The 13,547-nt window shown below is 51.6% G+C and overlaps 1 protein-coding gene across 3 annotated transcripts in view; it reads right to left on the bottom strand.

Moving 5' to 3' along the window:
* Positions 1–2,775: 2,775 nt before the first annotated feature.
* Positions 2,776–13,547, bottom strand: part of LOC144496874 (pre-mRNA-splicing factor ATP-dependent RNA helicase DHX16-like) — a 36,994-nt gene continuing 26,222 nt past the window's right edge. For all 3 annotated transcript variants that reach the window (XM_078217452.1, XM_078217453.1, XM_078217454.1), the window contains 7 exons: positions 12,216–12,378; positions 10,995–11,113; positions 9,100–9,167; positions 8,486–8,648; positions 7,665–7,826; positions 5,395–5,568; positions 2,776–3,502 (listed from right to left, as the gene is read on the bottom strand). In XM_078217452.1, coding sequence (XP_078073578.1) covers positions 3,374–3,502; positions 5,395–5,568; positions 7,665–7,826; positions 8,486–8,648; positions 9,100–9,167; positions 10,995–11,113; positions 12,216–12,378 — 978 coding nt within the window. In that variant the 3' untranslated portion in view covers positions 2,776–3,373. The remainder of the gene's footprint in view (positions 3,503–5,394; positions 5,569–7,664; positions 7,827–8,485; positions 8,649–9,099; positions 9,168–10,994; positions 11,114–12,215; positions 12,379–13,547) is intronic.

Genomic DNA, 13,547 nt, shown 5'->3' with positions numbered 1-13,547 from the left:
TAATGTAAGCCTTACTTCTGACTAATAAATAAACAAACTTTTTCAGCATAGGAGGCGGCCATTCGGCCCATCAAGTCTGCACCAACCACAAACCCACTCAAGCCCTATCCCCGTAATCCCCATTTGCACTTGCTAGTCCCCCCAGAGACTAGGGGCAATTTAACATGGCCAACCAACCTAACCCGCACAACTTTGGACTGTGGGAGGAAACCTGAGCACCCGGAATACCCACACAGACACAGGGAGAATGTGCAGGCTCCACACAGACAGTGACCCGAGCCTGGAATTGGTGTGTCTATCCATAGCTCTCTGAAGGCGGAAAGGCAGGTTAATAACAAAGACAAAGAACAATACAGCACAGGAACAGGCCCTTTGGCTCTCCAAGCCCACACCGCTCCCTGGTCCAAACTAGACCATTCTTTTGTATCCCTCCATTTCCACTCCATTCATGTGGCTATCTAGATAAGTCTTAAACGTTCCCAGTGTGTCCGCCTCCACCACCTTGCCCGGCAGCGCATTCCAGGCACCCACCACCCTCTGTGTAAAATACGTCCTTCTGATATCCGTGTTAAACCTCACCCCCCCTCACCTTGAAACTATGACCACTCGTGAACGTCACCACCAACCTGGGAAAAAGCTTCCCACCGTTCACCCTATCTATTCCTTTCATAATTTTATACACCTCTCTTTGGTCACCCCTGATCCTCCGTCTTTCCTGAGAGAACAACCCCAGTTTACCGAATCTCTCCTCATAACTAAGCCCTTCCATACCAGGCAACATCCTGGTAAACCTCCTCTGCACTCGCTCTAAAGCCTCCACGTCCTTCTGGTAGTGTGGCGACCAGAACTGGGCGCAGTATTCCAAATGCGGCCATACCAACGTTCTATACAACTGCAAAATCGGACCCCAACTTTTATACTCTATGCCCCGTCCTATAAAGGCAAGCATGCCATATGCCTTATTCACCACCTTCTCCACCTGTGACGTCACCTTCAAGGATCTGTGGACTTGCAACCCAGGTCCCTCTACGTATCCACACCCTTTATGGTTCTGCCATTTATCGTATAGCTCCCCCCTACGTTAGTTCTACCAAAATGCATCACTTCGCATTTATAATAAGGTGGCCAAAAAGGCATATGGCACACTCGCCTTTATCAATCAGGGTATGGATGATGGAGTTGTATAGAACTTTGGTGAGGCCACAGCGACATTACTGTGTGCAGTTCTGGTCACCACATTATAGGAAAAATTTGAACGCACTGAAGAGGGTGTAGAGGAGATTCACCAGGATGTTGCCTGGGGTGAAACATTTAAGTTATAAAGAGGGGTTGGATTGGCTTGTTTTCTCTGGAGCAGAGAAGACTGAGGGGCGACCTGATTGAGACGTTCAAGATTATGAGGGGCATGGTCAGAGTGGATAAGGAGCAGCTGTTCCCCTTAGTTGAAGGGTCAGTTATGAGGGGACACAAGTTAAAAGTGAAGGGTGGGAGGTTTAGTGGGGATTTGAGGAAACACTTTTTTTACTCAGATTGGTGAATGTCTGGAATGCACTGCTTGGGAGGGTGGTGGAGGTGGGATCCTCACATCCTTTAAAAAGTACCTGGATGAGTACTTGGCACACCATAACATTCAAGGCTATGGGCCAACTGCTGGCAAGTGGGATTAGGTCAGGGCCTTTCATGCGTCGACGCAGACTCAATGGGCCAAAGGGCTTTTCTGAGCTGTAGTATTCTGTGATTCTGTGAACCCAGGTCCCTGGCAGTCAGCTGTGCTAACCACTGTGCCACCATGCCATCCCAATCTTCGACTACCTCCATAGGTCTACAGGGCTTCCCACAAGCCTTATTTACTGAGTTAATTCGCTTAATTAACCTTCACGTTCTCGTACATCCTATGAATCTCTCCATAATCCCAATACTCCCTTATCAACCACATTCTGATCCACTCTTCATATTGACCCCAATCGTCCCCAATCCCCTCCCTCAGACCCTCTAGCATGTGAGCCCTCATCACATCACTCCCTATCACTGTCCTACATTCCACCTCGTCATCCCTGCTGTTAGTCTCCAGCCCAAACCTTGCTGAACTGTGTCTTATGCTCTCATGGGAGCACCTGCATTCAGGGTAAGTGACAAAGATGCTGGCAGTATCAGATGAATGATGTCCCAACTGTGTACGGTCCTAGCACATTCTATCAAGGCTCACTTGACTGCAGTAATGAAACTGACAATAGGGGAGGCGATGGCCTAGTGGTATTACCGCGACACTATTAATCCAGAAACTCAGCTCATGTTCTGGGGCCCGGGTTCGAATCCCGCCATGGCAGATGGTGGAATCTGAATTCAACAAAACAAAATTTGGAATTAAAAATCTACCAATGACCATGAAACCATTGTCGATTATCGGAAAAACCCATCCCTCTTTCGGGAGGGAAATCTGCCGTCCTTACCCGGTCTGGCCTACATGTGATTCCAGAGCCACAGCAATGTGGTTGACTCTCAACTGACCTCTAAAAGGTCTGAGCGAGCCACTCAGTTCAAGGGTAACGAGACACGGGTGATAAATGCTGGCCAACCAGCAGTGCCCATGTCCCACGAATGAATAATAAAAAAGGCTCCCTGACAGAATCCAGTGACTAGGCCTCTCGGCTCTGTCATTGAAACACACTGACTATAGGCTCCGAAGGGAATCAATGATTACAGCATTAGGAAAACTCTATTGCAAGTACAGAGGGTACAGATCTTAAAGAAAGACACAAGCTCCAAATGTGTTTTATATACAAATGCCAAACTTTATTTGAAACCCCAATAAGAGGCTGGTCGAGACAGCTGCAGGCATCTCGCACTGCACAACCCCCTGAGAAACAGTCAGTGCTGCAGGTTGTAACTGAACCAAGCCCTGTGGCGACGGCTCCCAGCACAGGCTCCGTAAACAACCGAGCTTTTTAAATCGGTAACTTTCCTCGTTTGGTTATTTTGACGGCACCTCTGATCCGTCGCAGTGATGACGGCAGGAGCCCAAACCGGCCAGGGTGAGGCGGGAGTGATTGTCGACACAGGAGTTCTCCACCAAGTCCCGAGCCGTCACCGGCTGGAGCGACGGAGATTCCTCACAGGGACGAGAAACGCTCCTTCCAGTGCAATCCGACCAGTGTCAAAATGCAATCCCGGTAACGCCGGCAAAACCGTATGATCCACACATTGTCCATCTGTGTGTAACGAACCAAATCGGGGAGCAGTGACACGGAAGTCCGAGTGTGAAGTGGAACTGCCCTGGGATGGAGGTGAAGAAGGGGGCAGCGCGCGCACACACACACGCTGCTCACATTCCTGGCACAGCCGTTTGATCCCAGCGGTCCACCCTCACCTTCCCTCAGCCCAGCTCCTCCCGGGCCTTCCCCACCTTCTTCGGCATCTTCTTGTTGGCTGCGTCCTGCAGCTCTTTGGACTTGTAGTAGTGGGGAGCGACCTCCAGGAGCCAGCCACTGTCGATCTCGATCACCTGGGACGGAAGGGCAGATGTGAGACGGACACACGGAGTTTAAAGGTACGCAGCACTGTGCAGACAGGGAGATTGATAGAAACATAGAAAACAGGAGCAGGCTACTTTCAGCCCTTTGAGGCTACTCTACCCTTTATTATGATCATGGATGATTCTCCAACTCAGTAATCTCCTTTTGCTTTCCCCAGCATGTCTTTTGATCCTCTTCGCCCCAAGAGCTACATCTAACTCAGTCTTCAAAACATACAATGTTTTGGCCTCAACTACTTTCTGTGGTAATGAATTCCACAAGCTCACCACTCTCTGGGTGAAGAAATTTCTTCTCATCTCCGTCCTAAAAGGTTTACCCCGAGTCCTCAGACTGTGACCCCTAGTTCCGAACACCCTTCCTGCATCTACCCTGTCGAGTCCTGTTAGAATTTATGTTTCTATGAGATTCTGCCTCCTCATTCTTCTAAACTTCAGTGAATTTAGTCTGAATGCACTCAGTCTCTCCTCATTGCTCAGTCCCACCATCCCAGGGATCAATCTGGTAAATCTTCTCTGCACACTGTTCCTGCACTCAGATCCTCTCGCTATGAAGGCCAACAGACTATTGGCCTTCTTTACACCTGCTACACATGCATGCTTACTTTCAGTGACTGGTGTATGAGGACACCCAGGTCTCCTCGCATATTTCCCCTCTTTCAATCTATAGCCAGGTACAGGGGGTGGTACGCTCAGTGGGGAAAGGGGAGGGGGTGTACAGTGTTGGGGGTAGAGTGTTGGGGGTGGGGTAGCATGGGGAGAAGGGGGAACTGACTCATTACAAATAGAGAAGATGACAAGGCCATCCTAAGGCTCCATCAATAAGGGAGCAAACTCACCTCCATTTGCTATGTCTGCTGCCTTACAGGGTGTCAGCCATGGGCAGCGCAATGCTCTCGAACATGGTGGGTTCAGGTCCCACTCCCAGGGACAGATAGATTCCTGGCTGATGCTCCCTGTGTGGCGCTGAGGGACAGCGGCAGTGCCGGGGGGGCGGGGGGGGGGGGGGCTACGCCATTCCGGAAGGGACATTAAGTGGAAGGCCCTCCCAGGTGGCTGTGAAAGATCAAACGCAGCCACGACTTTGCTGAAGATGGAGGTGATTTCTCGCAGGTCACTAATTCAGCCGTACAATCATAAAATCCCTACAGTGCAGGAGGCCATTCGGCCCTTCGAGCCTGCTCTGTGATTCATTTTGATCATAGCTGATCATCAAATTCAATATCCTGATCCCCCCTTCCCCCCATATCCCTTGATCCCTTTACCCCCAAGAGCTATATCTAATTTCTTCTTGAAATCAGACAATGTTTTGGCCTCAACTACTTCCTGTGGTCGTGAATTCCACACATTCACCGTCCTCTGGGTGAAGAAATTTCTCCTCAGTTCAGTCCTAAAACGTATCCTCAATCTATGATCCCCTCGCTCTAGGCTCCCCCACCATCGGGAACATTCTTTCTGAATCTAGTCTGTCTCACCCTGTTAGAATCTTATAAGTTTCTATCCGATCCCCTCTCACTCTTCTGAACTACAATGAACACAATCTTTAGTCTCTCCTCATATGACAGACCTGCCATCCCAGGAATCAGCCTGGTAAACCTTCGCTGCGCTCCCTCTATAAGCAAGGACATCCTTCCTCAGATAAGGACACCAAAACTGCACACAATACTCCAGGTGTGGCCTCACCAATGCCCTGTAGAATTGCAGCAAAACATCCTTATCCCTACACTCAAATCCTCTCGCTATGAAAGTCAACATACCATTTGCCTTCTTTATTGCTGGGTGAGACGCCAAAGTCAGTCAGCACCTTGAAGGTTCCTGTGTAGAGCGCGGGAACCGGTAAATAGAGAGGGAGAGGGAAACTGTACCTGTCTCATGAACTCCTTTGTGGTGAAGACGAGCTCGTGGTAGATGAGCCACCGGGGCTGATCCTCGAACAGGCTGCTGTTGGGGTGAATGTAGACTGCCTGCTGGTGCTTCACCGTCTTGTAGCCGGTGCGGGTGAGCCGGGCCGTGTGGTAGAAGAAGCCGGCGGTGATGGCCTTGAGGGGTGAAGAGCTGTACGTGAGAACACTGCTGGAATTTCCAACCACCGTAAAGACACACCCGTCTTCCCAGGTGGACATGTTTATTGAATCCAATTTCAAACCCATTGCCTTGGTGAGGTTTCACAGAACTGTACAGCTCAGGAAGAGGCCAATCTGCCCTTCATACCTGTGCTGGCACTTTGGTAGATCTATCCAATTTTCCCCATTGGCCTCACCCCCCCCCCCCCCCCCCCCACCCACCCAGTACTCCCCGCCCCGCACCCCCCCTCCCCCTCCCCCCACCACCTGGCAAAACCTATCCTTTCCGAGTATTCATCCAACTTGTGACTAAAAGCTAGATTGAATCTACCTCCACAGCCCCATCAGACAGCGCATTTCGGATCACAACTCTAAAGCAGAACAACATGAGCATCTTGCCCTCTGGTTCCTTGTCCGTTTACCTTAACGCTGCGTCCTCTGCTAACCGACACACCACCGCTCCCCCACCACTCCCACTCCTTTATTTATTTGATCGAAACCCCTCATGATTTTGAACACCTCGATCAAATCATTCCGGAAGCTTCTCTGCCCTCAGGAGAACGGTCACCACTTCTCCAATCCCTTCATCCACCTGAGTGCCTCATCTCCGGTACCATGCCAGACTGGCCGATAGGAATTCACATCAAGTTGTCACTATAACCGCCGCATCCGATAAGAACCCCAATTCCAGTCGGACTGCTGCGGGATAGAATGTTCATGTGAAACTCTGGGATTGGGGCAAATATTTCACACCAGTCCTGTGTGGAGCTAGACAGATCTGCAGTTGGCAACCCGGCTAGAGATGGGTACAAAATGGTGGTACATTCACCGCTCCCCAAACTCTGCACAAATCGGAGCAGTGCACTTTCGACCGGAATGTGATCCGGTTCTGCAGTTTATCACAGCCTGGCATCATCAGATCCACCTGAAGAGACAGGGTGCTCCCAAACAGCCTCTTTCACCCCCAAGTGGACAGGGACAGGCCTCTGCTTGGATCTCCACTAATGGGACCACATCCTCCTGGCTCCCCATCCCCTCAATGACAGGCCCACCCCCTCACCGGAACCTCAAAGACCACATTCTCCCCACACCCTCAATAACAGGGACCAGCTCCCCATCCCCCAACAGGGACCAGCTCCCCATCCCCCAACAGGGGCCAGCTCCCCATTCCCCCAACAGGGGCCAGCTCCCCATTCCCCCAACAGGGGCCAGCTCCCCATTCCCTCAACAGGGGCCAGCTCCCCATTCCCCCAACAGGGGCCAGCTCCCCATTCCCCCTACAGGGGCCAGCTCCCCATTCCCCCAACAGGGGGCCAGCTCCCCATTCCCCCAACAGGGGCCAGCTCCCCATTCCCCCAACAGGGGCCAGCTCCCCATTCCCCCTACAGGGACCAGCTCCCCATTCCCCCAACAGGGGCCAGCTCCCCATTCCCCCTACAGGGGCCAGCTCCCCATTCCCCCTACAGGGGCCAGCTCCCCATTCCCCCAACAGGGGGCCAGCTCCCCATTCCCCCAACAGGGGCCAGCTCCCCATTCCCCCAACAGGGACCAGCTCCCCATTCCCCCAACAGGGACCAGCTCCCTCCTCCCAATAGGGACCAACTCCCTCCTCCCTGCCACTTAATTAAGAGGGAAGTGGGAGGGGAGGGGTAATATGTCCTCACGATAATGTCAGGATGGTTAGGATTATTAAAGGAATCTACAGGGCAGATTGGGATCTGGTGCAAAGGTTCAGAATTCAGGGGAATGACCTGCAAACCAGCGCTTGGCCCTTCAGAGATGACATGAGGAAGCACCTCTTCACACAAAAGGTTTTGCCGCTCTGGCTCCAAACTGCGGAGGCTGGAGCTCCACTGCAAATTTCAGGACCGAGATTGAACGAAGGTTTTAATGGTTACGGACCCAAGTTGGTCGTTTGAATCAGCCACGGTCTAATTGAATGTCTCAAAGAACTGTCTGGTCTCTTCCATTCTTATGCTCCTGACTCTTGCTCCCACTCTGACCATGGGTGCAGTTGTTTACAGCGAGATACTGGGGCCCAGTGAGCCGTTGTTTCTAACCCACACACTCACCTTGCGGATCAGGATGTTATCACCAGCAGAAGATTTCATTTCAACCTCAATCCTCTCCATCAGACCCTCCAGCTGCTCCCGCACATCCCGCGCTCTCCTCATGGAACGAAATTGAATGAAGTTCTCATAACACCACTGCGTTGAATAGGCGCTTTCAACCCACTGCAGTCCGGGGGAGTGGAGGCAGGAAAGGGAAGGAAAGGTTTACACGATCCTCAAACACAAACAGATTTACACAGCCCCTGAATACAGGGAGAGGTACACAGTCCCCAAATACAGGGGGAATTACACAGCCCCGAATACCAACAGATTTACACAGCCCAGGGGGAATTACAGAGTCCCCGAATACAGGGGGAATTACACAGTCCCCGAATACAGGGGGAATTACACAGTATCCGAATACAGGGGGAATTACACAGTCCCCGAATACAGGGGGAATTACACAGTCCCCGAATACAGGGGGAATTACACAGTCCCCGAATACAGGGGGAATTACACAGTCCCCGAATACAGGGGGAATTACACAGTCCCCGAATACAGGGGGAATTACACAGTCCCCGAATACAGGGGGAATTACACAGTCCCCGAATACAGGGGGAATTACACAGTCCCCGAATACAGGGGGAATTACACAGTCCCCGAATACAGGGGGAATTACACAGCCCCCGAATACAGGGGGAATTACACAGCCCCCGAATACAGGGGGATTACACAGCCCCCGAATACGGGGGGAATTACACAGCCCCCGAATACGGGGGGAATTACATAGCTCATAAATGTGGAGAGATTTACACCGACCTGACAGTTTGGTATTCCCTCACCTGTGTATAGACATTCAGCAGCACCATGTGGTCTCCACCAGGCAGGAAGAAGTTCATGCGTGCATTGTCTGCATGCACCACCTTGTCTTTGGGTCGGTAGAAAATGGCGTTGTTGACAGACAGCATGGCTGCGATAGTTAGGATCTCCTCTGAGCATTGGTACCTGTGGGGACAGCAGAGTGGCAATGAGTGCACGGGAGTCTGTGTCAACAGCCTGTTCACAGTATTAGCCGCTGTATGACACCAATTTCAAGTCTGAGTGGGATGAGTTGTGATGGCTGGAGAAACCTAATAATCATTCAGAGCTGTGATAGTGGCCGTGGAGGTGACGTTATTGAGGTGTTTTTTTTTTAAATTAAACAATACAGGTAAAGTTAAAAAAAGATTATTCCTGGCCAATGATTAAAAACCAAACTGATTTTAATTAAGTCAAAGCAACATTAACAAGAGGAGTTGATTTGTGAGGAGGGTTGCCGAGACAACATGGGGTGGTGCTGGGGATAGAGGGTCACTCAACTGAGAGAGTCAGGCCGATAGAGGAACAAGCCTCACTCAGACCTTTGGCCATTTCTCTCTCTTCCCCGTTGTGCTAACCCGCGTTGATCATTACTTACTTCTCAGAGGCCAGGATCATTTTGGACAGCATGGGATCCACAGGGAGCTCCGCCATCCTGCGACCAAGCTGGAACAACAGAGACAGGGAACGTTATAGAGACAAGGAACGTTAGGGAGAACAGGACGTAAGAGAATAGCGCTGGACATCAGGATCAAGAGCAGGGGAGGTGGTGGCAGGCAAAGCAGGAGCAGGGGAGGAATGATGTTGGACTCAGAACCCCTACAGTACAGAGGGAAGCCATTCGGCCCATCGATTCTGAATCGACCACAATCCCACCCAGACCCTATTCCTGCAACCCCCACACATTTACCCTGCTAATCCCCCTGATACTAGGGACTATTTATCATGGCCAATCCACCTAACCCGCACATCTTTGGACTGTGGGAGGAAACCGGAGCACCCGGAGGAAACCCACGCAGACACGGGGAGAATGTGCAAACTCCACACAGACAGTGACCGAGACTGGAATTGAACCTGTGCCCCTGGCTGTGTGAGGCAGTGGTGCTAACTACTGTGCCACCATGCTGCCCCGACTATACATTGAGGAACTCGATGGGGGAATGTGTGGAGCTAAGGAGATCTCTTTGAGGTATACAAAACAATGCAATGACGCAGATGGATTAAATTCTCAGCACAGTGTCAGGGCTGACACAGATTTGGAAGTTGCAGTGAGCTGACACCAAGCTTGAGTTTTAAAGCTTGCGGGTTGTGAAAGGAGGGCACAACTGGAGGTGGTTAATAGCTCTTGGAAAGAGCGAGTTCGCAGTAGAAAATAGTGCAATTCAGGGGAAGATGATGGCCTGGTGGTAATGTCACTGGAATAGTAATCCAGAAGCCCAGGCTAATGCCGTGTGGACATGGGTTCAAATCTCACCACGGCAGCTAGAGAAATTTAAATTCAATTGATAGAAATCTGGAATATAAAGTTCGTCTCAGGAATGGAGACCATGAAACCGTCGTTGATTGGTGCAAGGACACATCTGGTTTATTAATGCCCCTTTATGGAAGGAAATCTGCCGTTCTTACGTAGCTTGGTCTACATGTGACTCCGGATCTGCTGTCTTCTGAAATGTTCAGTTCGAGGGTAATTAAGGATGGGCAACATTCCATGAAAGGACAAATTCAACGTTAGCTTTCATGTCGAGAGGGCTAGAATACAAGAGCAGGGATGTACTTCTGAGGCTGTATAAGGCTCAGGTCAGACCCCATTTGGAGTATCGTGAGCAGTTTTGGGCCCCGTATCTAAGGAAGGACGTGTTAGCCTTGGAAAGGGTCCTGAGGAGGTTCACAAGAATGATCCCTGGAATGAAGAGTTTGTCATATGAGGAACGGTTGAGGACTCCGGGTCTGTACTCAGAGTTTAGAAGGACAAGGGCGGAATCTTATTGAAACTTACTGGATAGGGTGGACGTGGAGAGGGTGTTTCCACTAGTAGGAAAAACTAGAACCAGAGGGCACAACCTCGGGCTAAAGGGACGATTCTTTAAAACAGAGATGAGGAGAAATTTCTTCAGCCAGAGAGTGGTGAATCTGTGGAACTCTTTGCCGCAGAAGCTGTGGAGGCCGGGTCATTGAGTGTCTTTAAGAGAGTGATAGATAGGTTCTTGATTAATAAGGGGATCAGGGGTTATAGGGAAAAGGCAGGAGAATGAGGATGAGAAAAATATCAGCCATGATCGAATGGCGGAGCAGACTTGATGGGCCGAGTGGCCTAATTCTGCTCCTACGTCTTATGGACAGAAACTCTCGATTGCAATATGGTGAAGGAGAAGGAAGAGTGGTTAGGGAAGGAGTATTTGCGGTGTAGGGGGAAGAGAGAAGAAAGGGAGGTTTGGAAGAGCTGGGTAGGAAGAGTCTTCACTAAGCACGCAATCCCGCGCACCCCAGCCTTACCTTGGTGAGCTCTCCGAGGTGGTTGAGAGCTCCCAGAGCGTACAGCTGCTCCAAGGCCAGCACAAGGGTCTCGTGAGGAGGGGGGTCCATGAAATCAAAATGGATCAAGTCGTTGATCCCTGAAAGGAGCAGAGAGGGTGGGTGTTAAACGGGCTGCTGGCGCGAAGAGATGGGCGACAAATGGAGAGGTGCTGAGCAAGCAACAGCCATGGGCAGGAACCCAGGCAGGGACCCAGGCAGGGACTGGCAAATCAGTTGCTGTCTGACACTCAGTCTGGACTGGCTACTCATTCACTAAACGCCTGAGCTCACTCCATTTCTCTGACTACTGGGCTGGAAAAGGCACATTCATGGGGAGCTGGCTCACCCTGAGGTGTTGGTATCAAGCACTGAACCTGAAGTGTGAAAACCCAAAATATAATCAAATCGAGCAAGACCAGTGACAATTTCCCCCTGTCATCCTCCCAAAAGGCGTTGTTATGGGTCTCTATCCTTACCCCACTTCCCCAAATCCCTTCGCCCTGCCTTAAGGCGGCTCACTGGGTAGAACACTGGCCTCCGAGACAGAATATCATGAATTCGATTCCCGCCTCGGACACTGGAGCAGAAAACCTGGGCTGACTTTCCGAGGGAAGCACTGAAAGAGTGCCGGCACTTTTTGGAGGTGCAGACGAGATGGGAAACCGAGGTTCTCCCTGTTTGTTCTCTCTCCCTGTCTGAGAGAGAGAGAGAAAGATGTAGAAAAGCACCAATTTGAAGAGGAGCGGGGGTTGGGGGGAGGGGGGTGGTTTGGAACCAGTCTTCGGCTCTGTATTTCTCCACCAACCATCATCACTAACGACAGAGCATGAAGATTGATGAGAAGAGGAACGCGTTGTCCAAGGTTCTCCTCTTGCACGCTGTCGGCACAAATGCAAGAATTCCAGATTTCAGGCAATCGCAGCAACTCGTACCACAGGAGAAGGGGAGGCTGATTGTTTGGGAAGCCGACTCTGATTGGCTACGGTGTTGCCATGGAGAAAGCAATGGGGTAACGACAGGCTCCCCGAGCTCCCCTGTAATTCGAGTTGGCCGAGCGATCTCTCAAAGTGGGCTGCTGGATTCCACAGCAGTGGCTCCACCTCAGAAAGGACCTCGCCCGTTGTAAAGCACTTCGAGACATCTTGAGGTTATGGAAGATGCGACACAGAAACAAGCCCCCCTCCCCCGGCACCTCCTTACCCAAACTCTTCAGCAGCAGCACCACGTTGCCCAGGTTTGTCCGCTGTATTTCCGGGACGGATGTTTCCTCCATCTCGTGCTTGAAGGCCCAGGCCGTGTAGAGACGGAAGCACTTCCCCGCTGCCACGCGGCCAGCCCTGCCAGCTCGCTGGTTCGCCGAGGCCTGGGGACAGAAAGGAGGTGAGGGCCAAGAGGGTTAGAGGGTCAACGGCTCTCGCCCACCCCCTCCCACTCCCCCCTGGATGGCTAGGAAAAGGTCAGGACTGGGGATGTGGAACCATAACATTAATCGCTGCCTACCTCGCAAGGCCTGTACTGGTCACGGATTATATCAACCCCCCTAAACATCAATTTGTCTTGCTTCAAACAGATTTAATGTCTGTTGATGTTAACTGTGGCTCCCCTGCCTTGCCCTGCCCCCCCCCACCTGCCGTTCCCCCGACCCCCCCCTGCTGCCTCCTCCTCCCCCTCTGCCAGCCCCCCCTCCGTCTCTCCACCTCCCATCCGCCAACCTCCCTGCCATCCGCTCCGCCTCTGTCAGCCTCTCCTCTCTCCACCACCGCCCAAACCCCTCGGCTGGCACCCCCTCCCACACCACCCCCCCCCCCCCCCCACCCCCCCCCCCCACCCCCCCCCCCCCCCCCACCCCCCATCCACCCCTCTGCCGCCCTCTCCTATTTCCACCCCTCCCCACACAGAAAGACTTACCTTTAAATAGCATCTATCACAACCTCGGGTAACTCTGCAGTTAATGAAGCACAGGGCACTGCTGGAGAGGGAGGGGAAAGCGGGGACAGAACAATCCAGGCTGATCCTCCTGTGCAGTACGCGGCTACATTCACAAGTAGGCATCCCTAGAGAGGGTTCACGCAAAGTCTACTGACACCGTCGACGCCCTCCATGCCCGTTGGGCACCGCAGAGACTGGGGTGCCTTATCGACCCTCTTAACCACGCTTCAGTTTGATGTTTAAAGTTTCATTTGCGATTTACTTTTTGGTTCAGGCAGTATCCCTTTAAGGAGCTGCCCCCTTTAATTGGTCCGGGTTTAGTTGATTTATTTAAATTAGTTATTTGCTCTAAAATTAACCTCCAGTGCAGTACGGAGGGAGTGCTGCACTGCCGATTTGCTGATCAGATGTGAAGCTGAGGACCTATCTGCTCTCTCCGGTGGAGGTGAAGAATTCTGTGACACTATGATGGGCTAGCTCTGGAGTCCTGAGCCAATATTTATTCCTCAACCAACATTACAGTACCTGATGAGTGGTCATCATCACGCTGCCACTGTTGTCTGCAAATGAGGCACTGCCAGGACTAAAAAACGCTTCATCAGC

Source organism: Mustelus asterias, chromosome 8 (genome assembly GCF_964213995.1).
Source record: "Mustelus asterias chromosome 8, sMusAst1.hap1.1, whole genome shotgun sequence".
Classification (NCBI taxonomy): domain Eukaryota; kingdom Metazoa; phylum Chordata; class Chondrichthyes; order Carcharhiniformes; family Triakidae; genus Mustelus; species Mustelus asterias.
Note: the sequence above shows the minus strand (reverse complement) of the source record. Positions and strands in the feature narration are given on the sequence as shown.